We start from the raw sequence: 14,408 nt of genomic DNA, 5'->3' as shown, positions 1-14,408 counted from the left end.
TCATGGGGAAATAGTAAAAATAAAGAAAAACCCTTGAAAGAGTAGGTGTTCTAAAACTTTTGACCGGTAGTGTACATATGAGATGAGTAACGCAAGATATGTAAACATTATTAAAGTGACTAGTTTCCATTCCTTAACGTAGCTAGTGATTTCTAGTCTATGCCTATAGGCAGCAGCCTCTGATGTGCTAGTGATGGCTGTTTAACAGTCTGATGGCCTTGAGATAGAAGCTGTTTTTCAGTCTCTCGGTCCCAGCTTTGATGCACCTGTACTGACCACGCCATCTGGATGATTACGGGGTGATCAGGCTGTTGCTCGGGTGGTTGATGTCCTTGATGATATCTTTGGCCTTCCTGTGACATTGGGTGTTGTAGGTGTTCTGGAGGGCAGGTAGTTTGCCCCAGGTAATGCGTTGGGCAGACCGCACCACCCTCTGGAGAGCCTTGCGGTTGAGGGCGGTGCAGTTGCCGTACCAGGCGGTGATACAGCCCGACAGGATGCTGTCAATTGTGCATCTGTAAAAGTTTGTGAGGGTTTTAGGTGACAAGCCACATTTCTTTAGCCTCCTGAAGTTGAAGAGGCTCTGTTGCGCCTTCTTCACCACACTGTCTGTTTGGGTGGTCCATTTCAGTTTGTCAGTGATGTGTAAGCCAAGGAACTTGAAGCTTTCCACCTTCTCCACTGCGGTCCCATCTATGTAGATAGGGAGGTGCACCCTCTGCTGTTCCTGAAGTCCACGATCATCTCCTTTGTTTTGTTGACGTTGAGTGAGACTTTTTTGTCCAGGCACCACACTCAAACTTGATTATTGAGTTGGAGGCGTGCTTGGCCATGCAGTCATGGGTGAACAGGGAGTACAGGAGGGGGCTGAGCACGCACCCTTGTGGGGCCCCATTGTTGCGGATCAGCGGAGTGGGGGCGGCCCGTCAGGAAGTCCAAGGCCCAGTTGCACAGGGCGGGGTCCAGACCCAAGGCCTCGAGCTTAATAATGAGATTGGAGGGTACTATGGTGTTGAATGCTGAGCTATAGATGAATCCAAGATGGCGTAGCAGTCAGATGTCCATTGTCCTCGTCTTGTCCCGTGTATATATATTTTATATATTTTTCTTCGCATATCTTTTTATATATATATATTTTTCTTCTTAAACTCAACTTCAAAACACTCTCCTGCAACCCACCTCACCAAATGTGGTGCGGATCTGTTTTTTTTTTTCTCCTCAAAAGTATTATTCACCTCGTATCCGAAATCTACAACAGAAGCTAGCCAGAAGTTAGCCAGCTCACAAGCTAACGTTAGTAGTTCAGCTAACCACAGCTAGCACTCATCAGCTATCCTTTAGCTCGGAAAACTATTGCCAGTTTTGTACAACGCAACTCAGACCAGAGCATACCAGACCTATTTTCTCTCCATATCCCCGGATTTTTACCGCAAGCTCTGGACATTTACACCTGGATCTTGCAGCTAACTAGCTGCTATCCGAGTGACTATCGGCTAACATCAATTCCGGAGCAAACACAAATTATCCCGGAGCTAGCCAGCTGAAGAGTTCCATCAGCCACTCCTGGGCTACAATCACCTATCCGGACCCGTTTTACTGCCGATGCGGAGCCCCACCGGGCCTTCACGACTGGGATACCGACGTTATCTGCCCGAGGGAGTATTTCAACTGGCCCCTCCATCGCGACGTAACCTGAACGTCCATATGCTAACTGCGGCCCGCTAATCGTTAGCTGTCTTGAGCATATCGGCTGCTATCTGAACAGGTCTATCGAACAATCTTCTTAGGCCACTATAACTATTTTGACAATTGGATTGGTCCCCTCTACCACACGGAACCCCACTAATCTACCGACGGAATTGCACGGCGTGGCTAAAAACAGACCTCCATCTTCTGCTAGCTTGCTACCCATGACTAGCTGTCTGAATCACGAAGCTAGCACCAGTTAGCAAACACAATTCTACAACTCACAACCTCTCTTTCGCCACCGCCATCCGGCTTGGATTCTCTGTCGACACGACCACGTCTGGTCTGCAGACAAATACCCCATCCGCTGTGCCCTCAACCGGCCTCCGTCTGAGCAGACCCCCTCCGTCTGAGCAGACCACCCCCCCGGGCTACTAACTTTAAACGCCGCGGGCTAGCTTAGTGGAGGCCTCACTGCTCCATCTACGGCTGCCCCCTGGACACTATGATCACTCGGCTACATAGCTGATGCCTGCTTGACTGTCCATTAATTCACGGTACTCCATTCCGTTTATTTGTGTTTTATCTGTCGGCTCTGTGCTTTAACTCAGGATCTGTGTGTAGTTAATCCGACCCTGTCTGCCTGGTCGTCGCCATTTTTACCTGCTGTTGCTGTTAGCTGACTAGCTGCTGTTATCTCACCTGTTGTTTTAGCTAGCTCTCCCAATCAAGACCTGCAATCACTTTATGCCTTATTGTATGTCTCTCTCAAATATCAATATGCCTTGCATACTGTTGTTCAGGCTAGTTATCATTGTTTTGGTTTGCAATGGACCCCGTAGTTCCACTCTCCGTACCTCTGATACCTCCTTTGTCCCACCCCCCACACATGCGGTGACCTCACCCATTGAGACCAGCATGTCCAGAGATACAACCTCTCTTATCATCACCCAGTGCCTGGGCTTGCCTCCGCTGTACCCGTGCCCCACCATACCCTGGTCTGCACATTATGCCCAGAATCTATTCTACCACGCCCATAAATCTGCTCCTTTTATTCCTTGTCCCCAACGCTCTAGGCGACCAGTTTTGATAGCCTTTAGCCGCACCCTCATCCTACTACTCCTCTGTTCCTCGGGTGATGTGGAGGTAAACCCAGGCCCTGCATGTCCCCAGTCACCCTCATTTGTTGACTTCTGTGATCGAAAAAGCCTTGGCCTTATGCATGTCAACATCAGAAGCCTCCTCCCTAAGTTTGCCTTACTCACCGCTTTAGCACACTCTGCCAACCCTGATGTCCTTGCCGTTTCCGAATCCTGGCTTAGGAAGGCCACCAAAAATTCTGAGATTTCCATACCCAACTATAACACTTTCCGTCAAGATAGAACTGCCAAAGGGGGAGGAGTTGCAATCTACTGCAGAGATAGCCTGCAAAGTTCTGTCATACTTTCCAGGTCTATGCCCAAACAGTTCGAACTTCTAATTTTAAAAATTAATCTCTCCAGAAATAAGTCTCTCACTGTTGCCGCCTGCTACCGACCCCCCTCAGCTCCCAGCTGTGCCCTGGACACCATCTGTGAATTGATCGCTCCCCATCTAGCTTCAGAGTTTGTTCTGTTAGGTGACCTAAACTGGGATATGCTTAACACCCCGGCAGTCCTACAATCTAAGCTTGATGCCCTCAATCTCACTCAAATCATCAAGGAACCCACCAGGTACAACCCTAAATCCGTAAACATGGGCACCCTAATAGACATTATCCTGACCAACTTGCCCTCCAAATACACCTCTGCTGTCTTCAATCAAGATCTCAGCGATCACTGCCTCATTGCCTGTATCCGCCACGGGTCCGCGGCCAAACGACCACCCCTCATCACTGTCAAACGCTCCCTAAAACACTTCTGCGAGCAGGCCTTTCTAATCGACTTGGCCCGGGTACCCTGGAAGGATATTGACCTCATCCCGTCAGTTGAGGATGCCTGGCCATTCTTTAAAAATGACTTCCTCACCATATTAGACAAGCATGCTCCGTTCAAAAAATGCAGAACCAAGAACAGATATAGCCCTTGGTTCACTCCAGACCTGACTGCCCTCGACCAGCACAAAAACATCCTGTGGCGAACTGCAATAGCATCGAAGAGCCCCCGCGATATGCAACTGTTCAGGGAAGTCAGGAACCAATACACGCAGTCAGTCAGGAAAGCAAAGGCCAGCTTTTTCAAGCAGAAATTTGCATCCTGTAGCTCTAACTCCAAAAAGTTCTGGGATACTGTAAAGTCCATGGAAAACAAGAGCACCTCCTCCCAGCTGCCCACTTCACTGAGGCTAGGTAACACGGTCACCACTGATAAGTCCGTGATAATCGAAAACTTCAACAAACATTTCTTAATGGCTGGCCATGCCTTCCTCCTGGCGACTCCAACGTTGGCCAACAGCCCCGCCCCCCCCCCCCGCTGCTACTCGCCCAAGCCTCCCCAGCTTCTCCTTTACCCATATCCAGATAGCAGATGTTCTGAAAGAGCTGGAAAACCTGGACCCATACAAATCAGCTGGGCTTGACAATCTGGACCCCCTATTTCTGAAACTGTCCGCCGCCATTGTCGCACCCCCTATTACCAGCCTGTTCAACCTCTCCTTCGTATCATCTGAGATCCCCAAGGATTGGAAAGCTGCCGCGGTCATCCCCCTCTTCAAAGGGGGAGACACCCTGGACCCAAACTGTTACAGACCTATATCCATCCTGCCCTGCCTATCTAAGGTCTTCGAAAGACAAGTCAACAAACAGATCACTGACCATCTCGAATCCCACCGTACCTTCTCCGCTGTGCAATCCGGTTTCCGAGCCGGTCACGGGTGCACCTCAGCCACGCTCAAGGTACTAAACGATGTCATAACCGCCATCGATAAAAGACATTACTGTGCAGCCGTCTTCATCGACCTGGCCAAGGCTTTCGACTCTGTCAATCACCATATTCTTATCGGCAGACTCAGTAGCCTCGGTTTTTCTAATGACTGCCTTGCCTGGTTCACCAACTACTTTGCAGACAGAGTTCAGTGTGTCAAATCGGAGGGCATATTGTCCGGTCCTCTGGCAGTCTCTATGGGGGTACCACAGGGTTCAATTCTCGGGCCGACTCTTTTCTCTGTATACATCAATGATGTTGCTCTTGCTGCGGGCGATTCCCTGATCCATCTCTACGCAGACGACACCATTCTGTATACTTCCGGCCCTTCCTTGGACACTGTGCTATCTAACCTCCAAACGAGCTTCAATGCCATACAACACTCCTTCCGTGGCCTCCAACTGCTCTTAAACGCTAGTAAAACCAAATGCATGCTTTTCAACCGTTCGCTGCCTGCACCCGCACGCCCGACTAGCATCACCACCCTGGACGGTTCCGACCTAGAATATGTGGACATCTGTAAGTACCTAGGTGTCTGGCTAGACTGCAAACTCTCCTTCCAGACTCATATCAAACATCTCCAATCCAAAATCAAATCTAGAGTCGGCTTTCTATTCCGCAACAAAGCCTCCTTCACTCACGCCGCCAAACTTACCCTAGTAAAACTGACTATCCTACCGATCCTCGACTTCGGCGATGTCATCTACAAAATAGCTTCCAATACTCTACTCAGCAAACTGGATGCAGTTTATCACAGTGCTATCCGTTTTGTTACTAAAGAACCTTATACGACCCACCACTGCGACCTGTATGCCCTAGTCGGCTGGCCCTCGCTACATGTTCGTCATCAGACCCACTGGCTCCAGGTCATCTACAAGGCTATGCTAGGTAAAGTGCCGCCTTATCTCAGTTCACTGGTCACGATGGCTACACCCACCCGTAGCACGCGCTCCAGCAGGTGTATCTCACTGATCATCCCTAAAGCCAAAACCTCATTTGGACGCCTTTCCTTCCAGTTCTCTGCTGCCTGCGACTGGAACGAATTGAAAAATCTCTGAAGTTGGAGACTTTTATCTCCCTCAACAACTTTAAAAATCTGCTATCCGAGCAGCTAACCGATCGCTGCAGCTGTACATAGTCCATCTGTAAACTACCCACCCAATTTACCTACCTCACCCCCCATACTGCTTTTATTTATTTAATTTTCTGCTCTTTTGCACACCAGTATCTCTTCGTGCACATGATCATCTGATGATTTATCACTCCAGTGTTAATCTGCTAAATTGTAATTATTCGATTTATTGCCTACCTCATGCCTTTTGCACACATTGTATATAGATTCTCTTTTTTTCTACCATGTTATTGACTTGTTTATTGTTTACTCCATGTGTAACTCTGTGTTGTTGTCTGTTCACACTGCTATGCTTTATCTTGGCCAGGTCGCAGTTGCAAATGAGAACTTGTTCTCAACTAGCCTACCTGGTTAAATAAAGGTGAAATAAAAAAATAAAAATAAAAAAAGTCAATAAACAGCATTCTTACGTATGTATTCTTCTTGTCCAGATGGGATAGGGCAGTGTGCAGAGAGATGGCGATTGCATCGTCTGTGGATCTATTGCGGCGGTAAGCAAATTGAAGTGGGTCTAGGTGGCAGGTAAGGTAGAGGTGATATGATCCTTAACTAGTCTCTCAAAGTACTTCATGATGACAGAGGCGAGTGCTACAGTGTGATAGTCATTAAGTTCAGTTACCTTTGCCTTCTTGGGTACAGGAACATTGGTGGCCATCTTGAAGCATGTGGGGGCATCAGAATGGGGTAGGGAGAGATTGAATATGCCCGTAAACACACCAGCCAGCTGATCTGCGCATGCTCTGAGGACCCGGCTAGGGATGCCGTCTGGGCCGGCAGCCTTGCAAGGGTTAACATGTTTAAATGTTTTACTCACATCGGCCACAGAGAAGGAGGGCCCACAGTCCTTGGCAGTGGGCCGCATCGGTGGCACTGTGTTATGTTCAAAGTGCGCAAAGAATGTGTTAAGCCTGTCCGGAAGCAAGACGTCAGTCTCGGCGACGTGGCTGGTTTTCCTTTTGTAGTCTGATTGTCTGTAGTTCCTGCCATATGCGTCTCGTTGTCTGAGCCGTTGAATTGCGACTCCACTTTATCTCTATACTGACGTTTAGCTTGTTTGATTGCCTTGCGGAGTGAATAACTACACTGTTTATATTCTGCAATATTACCAGTCACCTTGCCATGGTTAAAGGCGATGGTTCGCGCTTTCAGTTTCGAGCGAATGCTACCATCTATCCACGGTTTCTGGTTAGGGTAGGTTTTAATAGTCACAGTGGGTACTACACATACTATACACTTACTTAGAAACTCAGTCACCGTATCTGTGTATGCGACTAGATCATTTTCACAAGCTATCCGGAACATATCCCAGTCCACGTGATCAAAACAATCCTGAAGCATGGATTCCGATTGGTCAGACCAGCGTTGAATAGTACGAACCACGGGTACTTCCTGTTTGAGTTTCTGCCTATAGGACGGGAGGAGCAAGATGGACAAGATGGAGTCGTGGTCAGATTTGCCGAAAGGAGGGCGGGGGAGGGCCTTGTAAGCATTCTGGAAGTTTGAATAGCAATGGTCGAGAGTCTTAGTAGCGCGAGTGGTACAATCAATATGTTGATAGAACTTGGGCAGTTCTCAGATTTGCTTTGTTAAAATCCCCAGCTACAATGAATGCAGCCTCAGGATATGTGGTTTCCAGTTCGCATAAAGTCCAGTAAAGTTCTTTGAGTGCTGTCGAGATATCGGCTTGAGGTGGGATGTAAAAATGGCCGTGGCGATGACGGAGGAGAATTATCTTGGGAGATAATATGGTCGCCATTTAAATTGTGAGGTTTCTACGTCGGGTGAAAAAAAGGACTTGAGTTCCTGTATGTTCCTAGAATTACAACGTGAGTCGTTAATCATGAAACACACCCCTCCACCCTTCTGCTTCCCGGAGATATATTTATTCCTGTCTGCACGATGTACTGAGAACTGGGCTGGGATCTGGTGACTGTGTGTGTGTGCGCGCGCCTGTGTCACACACACAAACACACACTTTAAACCCCCTATGTTCCTTTGAGGCCCCTCTTTCAAAGACACTGAGATCTCTGTTTGCAAACATAATGGTCAACTGGGTATTTTTATACAAGACTAAGCATGATGAGATGGAATCACCTTCTTTCAAAATAACGTTGTATCCCTTATTATAATTCAGTGTTTCCATTCTGTTGACTTGTATTTCTATACAGAGGAAAGAATATGCACCAGTTTGGAAGTCATGGTAACCAAGGAGTAATACCACAGCAGTATGTAACCTAGGTAACCCAGAACTCTAAAGTGATTATACTTCACCACTTAAACAGTTCACATTGGGGGGGGGGGGGGGACACAGGTCAGAGTGTTGGGCCAAAAGGTTGCTGGTTTGAATACTGGTAAAAAAAAATCAAGAATCTGTTGATGTTTGCTCCGGTGGTGGTGGTGCTGTACAAGTAGGATGGAAGAAATACACTAAACTACCAGTTGAGGGCACTGCTGTTACACTATATATCCCATTTAACTCGGCAAGTCAGTTAAGAACAAATTCTTATTTACAATGACGGCCTACCGGGGAACAGTGGGTTAACTGCCTTGATCAGCGGCAGAACGACAGGTTTTTACCTTGTCAGCTCTGGGATTCGATCCAGCAAACTTCCGGTTACTGGCCCAACGCTCTAACCACTAGGCTACCTGCCCCCCCCCCCAAAAGAGAGCACTCTTGAAATATACATTTAACTAGGCAAGTCAGTTAAGAACAAATCCTGTTTTACAATGACGGCCTACACCGACCAACCCCGGAACAATTGTGCACCGCCATAAGGGACTGTAGCGACGCCTCTTGCACTGAGATGCAGGGCCTTAGACCCTGTGGCCACTCGGGAGCCTCTTCAGGATGACGTTTACATTTGAAACCTTTCAGAGATACAGCTAGATATTTCAACAAATATACTCATTATAAAAAACACTTTGAATATGTGTTAGTAAAACACAACAGGGTTAAAGAACAAAAAATACTTTTTGTTACATTGCATTTTATTGATATTTCAATCCATCAATTTCATCAAGTGCACATTTTTTGGAGTGTTTTTTAAACCCTCACCCACCCAGCAATCTGACATTACAGAAAATCTATGATAAGCGGAAAATAAATTGTACCAACAAAAAGCAAAAACAAGATATTAAACTTTTAATACATCAATGAGGTAAAGTCCTATTGCTATATGCTTGCTGTGCAGTCACAGCAAGCATCATGCTTAATAAGTACACAACTATCAATTGTGCCATTTTACTTTTTCTTTTAACAGTGTACAAAAAACAGATTGTATTCCAAATTAACATTTTAGATTAAGTAACTGTTCCATGATTTCTGCTCAGAGTACTATAAATCTACAGATGGGTAACTTCATCATTTGGGTCCCCTAATTTAACCTAATATCTGCCCCTTTAGGGATTACAAACATGGGGTACAGAGGTTCACTGAATTTGGTGTTGAAAGAGTAAACACGATTTAAAACCAAGTTCATTTTATTTATATTTCCTACAGTATTTGATACATTACCGTACACAGCAAGGATTCCAGAGTCATAGTCTAAATAAATGTGAATGCTGCTAAGACACTTGTTAACAGTGGTTATGGTATGAGCTGTCTCACCTGAATATGCCTCAGCATGTGGCTTAGACAGAGAGGTGGAAAACCGTATACGCCAACTCTCCTTCATTTTGCCAGCGTTTTCCTTGTACATCACCCCAACCTCATAATACGAGTCCTCCTTTGATCCACTGGGAAGATTCATAAAGTACACTTGCCAGAAGTGGCAGCCTCTACTGAAGCCTTGAGTGCCCCTTACCATATCACTCTGTTTGAGCCTCTCTGGGTGGAGGGTGTGGGGCTGGATGTGTGGGTATGTGTTCCTAGCACTGGTCATGTCAAGAGATAGCCAGATTTGTCTCCCGACAGAGTTGGGATCCAAGGTGATGGTCTTTTCATCTGTTGATTCAGTCAAGAATACTTAAAAAACAGTCATCGTTACTGGTAATATTGAATATGCTATGGTAAAACACTACTTAGGAAAGCAAACACGGCCCACCGTCCTCTTTATGTTTTGTGGGCCTAAAACAGGTCACACCTATCAGAGGGGGTAACCTCCCTAAAATGCTATCACAATGAGAGATGGTATTTCATCTATCAATACAAAAACACGGATCCTCGAGGTCTAAGTGATGATTTCTCATTCAGACCTTTGTTATAGATTATATAGCTGCACTGTATTTTCAATGCTTACGCAAATATGTATACTTTCCTACATTCAATCACAATCTTTCTATCCAGATGTATATTTTTCTATTCCCCAAAACATATTTTTTTGTAGGATTTACTGTGCAATAGGAAGTAACTAAATGCACCACAATTTTCAAATGTGTGATATGTGTATATATTTATATATATATATATATATATATATTGTAACAATCATTAGTTCACTAATGTTTTTATTACCACTATGTACCGCCCTCACACAGGTGAGGCAATTGTAATTATCAGCTAGGCACCTGCATAAAAAAGTAAATACAACAGTTTTGGCACATCTTTAGATGCTCTGATGAAGGCGTAACTGCCCAAATGCATCTGCCTGCCAGGCCGGAAATAAAAATAAATAAATTAGTTAACGCCTTTAAGGTAAAAAAAATGTTTTACTATTTTGAGTGTCGCAGTTTCCGAATGTTCTTGAATTTGGGATTTAATTTGAAGTCGGTGTCAGATACGACAGAGCACCCAGCTATTAAAGCCATAACGGTTGTGCGAGATCCTATTGTGGAGTGTAACCTAATCCAACAGTTTGATTAGCATTGTGTGTCAACTGTACACAATAGGCTCTGATATCAGGTATTGTGTTTGTCTAGTACTGAATCGTTAGACTACATGGAAGTATTGCTCAATACCAGAGACTTGCACAAAGTGAATATAACATCATGTTAAAATCTAATCAGAATCAATATACTTACATTGTTTCAGTGTTGACAGTGAAGCATAAGAAGCTGTAGGATCTACACGTAAAGCTGTCCTAGCGGCAGAACCTTGGTCTGTGGATAGAAGAAAATAGTCATGGAACACAATGATGTTTATATGAATAGCTGCAGTTTCTCTTCCTGAATTACTGTAAATAGTCTAATTACACGGTACTTATTAAATGAATGTACTGACCCTTCCAGATCCTGTCCACCTCCATGTGGAGCATCTCTCTGAGTTTTCCTGCCTGAACAAGTCTCTCCTCTGGGTCCAGACTGACACAGTAGGGAGATGCATCAACTGAGCCTTTCTGCAGGGCATTGTAATCCTGAAAACAGGAGGATATTTAGCCACTCTTGGAGGACAATGGAAGTTGATCCTAGAACTGCTGTGTTGTCATTAAAAAACCAACATGTTTCAGCTTGTAGCCTTCATCAGGGTTTTACAGACAATCCTGAAACCTAAAATATATATGTCACCATTAAGGCAGACGTCAGCTCAAAGTCCACTTTTGACATGCCTTTTGGGCTCGAGTTGGTAAATATTTGTTGAAACAAAGTGTAAATTCACCTGAAGCAACCTCCCAGGTTCTTCACCCTGCAATGTGAGCTCCATCCCAGTGACCTCATCCTCCAAGCTCTTGAATCTCTTCTCCATCTTCTGTACCTCACTCTCCGCTTTCAGCAGCATCTCGTTCTCTTTCTCCTCCATTGAGTCCATCAGTTGTTTCTGGCCCTCTGTGATGGCTGAGATCAGCATGGTGAAATTTGTCTGCTGCTCTTGTTTCTGTAGATTGGCAGAGATCTGACAGGAAGAGGAACAAATGACATGACACAGTGGATGTTTTCTAGTGTTTGTTTCTTGCACTTGTTTTTAGTTCATCTTCCTCCCAATAACCAGTTTTATATGTTACAAAAGGTTCCTATTATATATCAAATGGCTCTCGTAATAATCTTCTAGAATAGAATCAGATGGTTTGTAGATGGAAAGAACTCTGTAACCATTACATGTCACTGTGGCTCAACTCATCCACAGTGTTTTTCATATAAGTACAAATACATTTAACAGTAGCTAGGTTTCCATCCAATTGACGACACATTCTCATCTTTGCCGAAGAGTCGTAGTGGGAGAACCACACAACATGTCATCGCCTGACTCCAAGTTTACTTCGATATGAAGGCTATTATATCAATATTTGCGCATAAAAAAAGTTTCCACCGACATTTCTAGCCTAATTCATTTTACCCGACACAAAAAGATCCCACCTTGTCTGAAGCATTTAGTTTTGTCGACATTTTGGAAAGTTTACAACAACAAAAAACTGTTTCCATCAGGCCTGTCATTAAAACATTTTATCCAACATGTACTTTACTCACATAAAAAAGTTGGATGGAAACCTGGTTAGTACCGTACCTTGAATGACTCCATGGTGTTCTTCGCTTTGAGAATCTCCGTCTTTACCGTGCACACATTGTTCTTTTTGGCAAGCAGCTCTTTTAGCAGTCTCTGCTGTAAATTCAGGGCATTTTATTTACTCGCACAAAGTTGCACAGAGATACTGCAGTTTAAAGTTACAGTAGATATTATACTCCAGAGTAATTCTTGGTCATTATTTATACTAATTTCTCTCCTTACCTTGATTTGGGGGATCTGTTCCTCTGCAGGTGTGGTTTTGTGGGTCTTATGACCCAGAGAGTCACATTGAGCGCAGATCAGAGCCTTATCATCCAGGCAGAACAGAGACAGAGGTTGACCATGTTCACTACATAATGTGTTCACATCCCTTGGCTGGCCCAGGTCTTCAGGTATAGCTGTACACTTCCCTGCCATTTTCCTGGGAGGAATGGAGATTTTCGCCGGGTCCGAATGTGGCTCCTCCAATCTGAGCGTGTTGGACAGGGCGTCTAGAACATGGTTCATGGCCAGCTCAGGTCTCTGAGCGAACTGTCTCATACACAGAGGGCAGCTGCACTCCCCTTTGTTCCAGTAGGCCTGTATGCATCCCTGGCAGAAGTTGTGTCCACAGGGAATAGTGACGGGGTTGGAGAAGACATCGAGACAGACAGAGCAGATAAAATGCTCCCGAGATAAACCACCCGTCGCCATTTTGTTTCGACGCAGGAGCAGGAAGAATGAGCGGCGAGTCTGTACAGGATGTGTGGGTTTGGTAATAGGGTGTAGCCCAGATTCTTTCAACATATCAGTGAAATATCTACCAGGCTCTGGAAACCGTTTTTTTTTTGCAGGGTGGAGTCCATGGGCCTGTCATGGGATTGGATCTCTTCTTCTTCCTTGGTATTGTGACGTTCGCACATGTTGTTTGTGCACGTCGCCGCGTTAGTGCGTGTTCAATCACATTACATTTGTGATACAAAAAATTTAAAAGGGATAAAAAATAATAATAATTGCACCACCAACCAACCCTACTCCAATATAACACTATTACAACCAAAACAAGGTTTATGAAATGGTATATACAGTGCAGTCGAAAAGTACTCAAACCCTTTGACTTTTTCCACATTTTGTTACATTACAGCCTTATTCTATAATGGATTATTATTATTTTTAAATCCTCATCAATCTACACACAATACTACATAATAGCAAAGCAAAAACAGGTTTTTAGAAATGTTTGCAAATTTATAAATTATAATAATACTATCAGGAAGGGGTCTGAATACTTTCCAAATGCCCTGTAACTGCCTTGTTTTTGCTGGACCCCAGGAAGAGTAGCTGCTGTCTTGGCAGGAACTAATGGAGATCCATAATAAATACACATACAAATAAGTCAAGGGGTACGAATACTTTTCTGACCTCACTCTGTGTGAAATAATAGGGGTTGAAAGAATGTTTTAATGACTAACCCTTCCTCTGTCCGCCATACATACAACATCTGTGAGGTTCCTCAGTCAAGTATTGAATTTCAAGCACAGATTCAACCACAAAGACAAGGGAGCTTTTCGAAAGCCTCATAATGAAGGGCAGGGATTGGTAGATGGGCAACAATAACAAATCAGACATTGAATATATCTTTAAGCATGGTCAAGTTAATAATTATGTTGCGGATTATGTATTAAACCGCTAGGACACATCAAAGATACCGTCATCCTTCTGAACTGAGCTGCAGGACAGGAATGAAACTGCTCCGGGTTGTTACCATGAGGCCATTGGTGATTTTAAAACGGCTACAGAGTTCAATGTGATAGAAGAAAACTGTGAATGGATCAACATTGCAGTGACTGCAATACAAATATACACCTTTCAGCAGGACAATAACCTAAAAATAATAATAAATAAAGGCAGTTTATACAATTCTAAAACATTACAACAGATTTCACAACACACTGTGTGCCCTCATGCCCCTACTCCACCTGTTAGGGTTCGTTCCTTACGTCCTTCTTTGTCAATCATTGGTTCATTGGTGAAATTAGCATTATGACAATATCTTTAATTAAATCATTCAAAAACCTTTATTAATTGAATTGCAGACAGAAGTTGACAAACAGGAACATAGCACGCATGTTTCTGAGTGAGTGTAACGGATGTGAAATGGCTAGTTAGTTAGCGGTGCTGCGCGCTAATAGCATTTCAATCGGTGACGTCACTCGCTTTGAGACCTAGAAGTAGTTGTTCCCCTTGCTCTGCAAGGGCTGCGGCTTTTGTGGAGCGATGGGTAACGATGCTTCGTGGGTGACTGTTGTTGATGTGTGCAGAGGGTCCCTGGTTC

At 44.5% G+C, this 14,408-nt stretch overlaps 1 protein-coding gene across 1 annotated transcript; it reads right to left on the bottom strand.

Moving 5' to 3' along the window:
* Nucleotides 1-8,685: 8,685 nt before the first annotated feature.
* LOC120058565 (E3 ubiquitin-protein ligase TRIM11-like) lies at nucleotides 8,686-12,859 on the bottom strand. Its single transcript, XM_039007352.1, has 6 exons — nucleotides 12,317-12,859; nucleotides 12,095-12,190; nucleotides 11,252-11,485; nucleotides 10,877-11,009; nucleotides 10,678-10,755; nucleotides 8,686-9,661 (listed from the first exon to the last, which is right to left on the bottom strand). The coding sequence occupies exons 1-6, from the start codon at nucleotides 12,785-12,787 to the stop codon at nucleotides 9,093-9,095; spliced, it is 1,581 nt and encodes a 526-aa protein (XP_038863280.1). The 5' UTR covers nucleotides 12,788-12,859; the 3' UTR covers nucleotides 8,686-9,092.
* Between the last annotated feature and the right edge of the window lie 1,549 nt (nucleotides 12,860-14,408).

The sequence above is a fragment of the Salvelinus namaycush genome, chromosome 13 (genome assembly GCF_016432855.1).
Source record: "Salvelinus namaycush isolate Seneca chromosome 13, SaNama_1.0, whole genome shotgun sequence".
NCBI classification, from domain to species: Eukaryota; Metazoa; Chordata; class Actinopteri; order Salmoniformes; family Salmonidae; genus Salvelinus; species Salvelinus namaycush.
This window is presented reverse-complemented; position numbering and strand designations above follow the sequence as displayed.

What these genes read in the sequence shown, in the direction of transcription:
- LOC120058565 (XM_039007352.1), bottom strand. Translation starts at nt 12,787, where the DNA reads ATGGCGACGGGTGGTTTATCTCGGGAGCATTTTATCTGCTCTGTCTGT. An exon ending in GGTGGACAGGATCTGGAAGG is followed by an intron (nt 10,756 to 10,876) that starts GTCAGTACATTC and finishes TTCTATCCACAG; the next exon opens with ACCAAGGTTCTGCCGCTAGG. An exon ending in ACTGTCAACACTGAAACAAT is followed by an intron (nt 9,662 to 10,677) that starts GTAAGTATATTG and finishes CTGAATCAACAG; the next exon opens with ATGAAAAGACCATCACCTTG.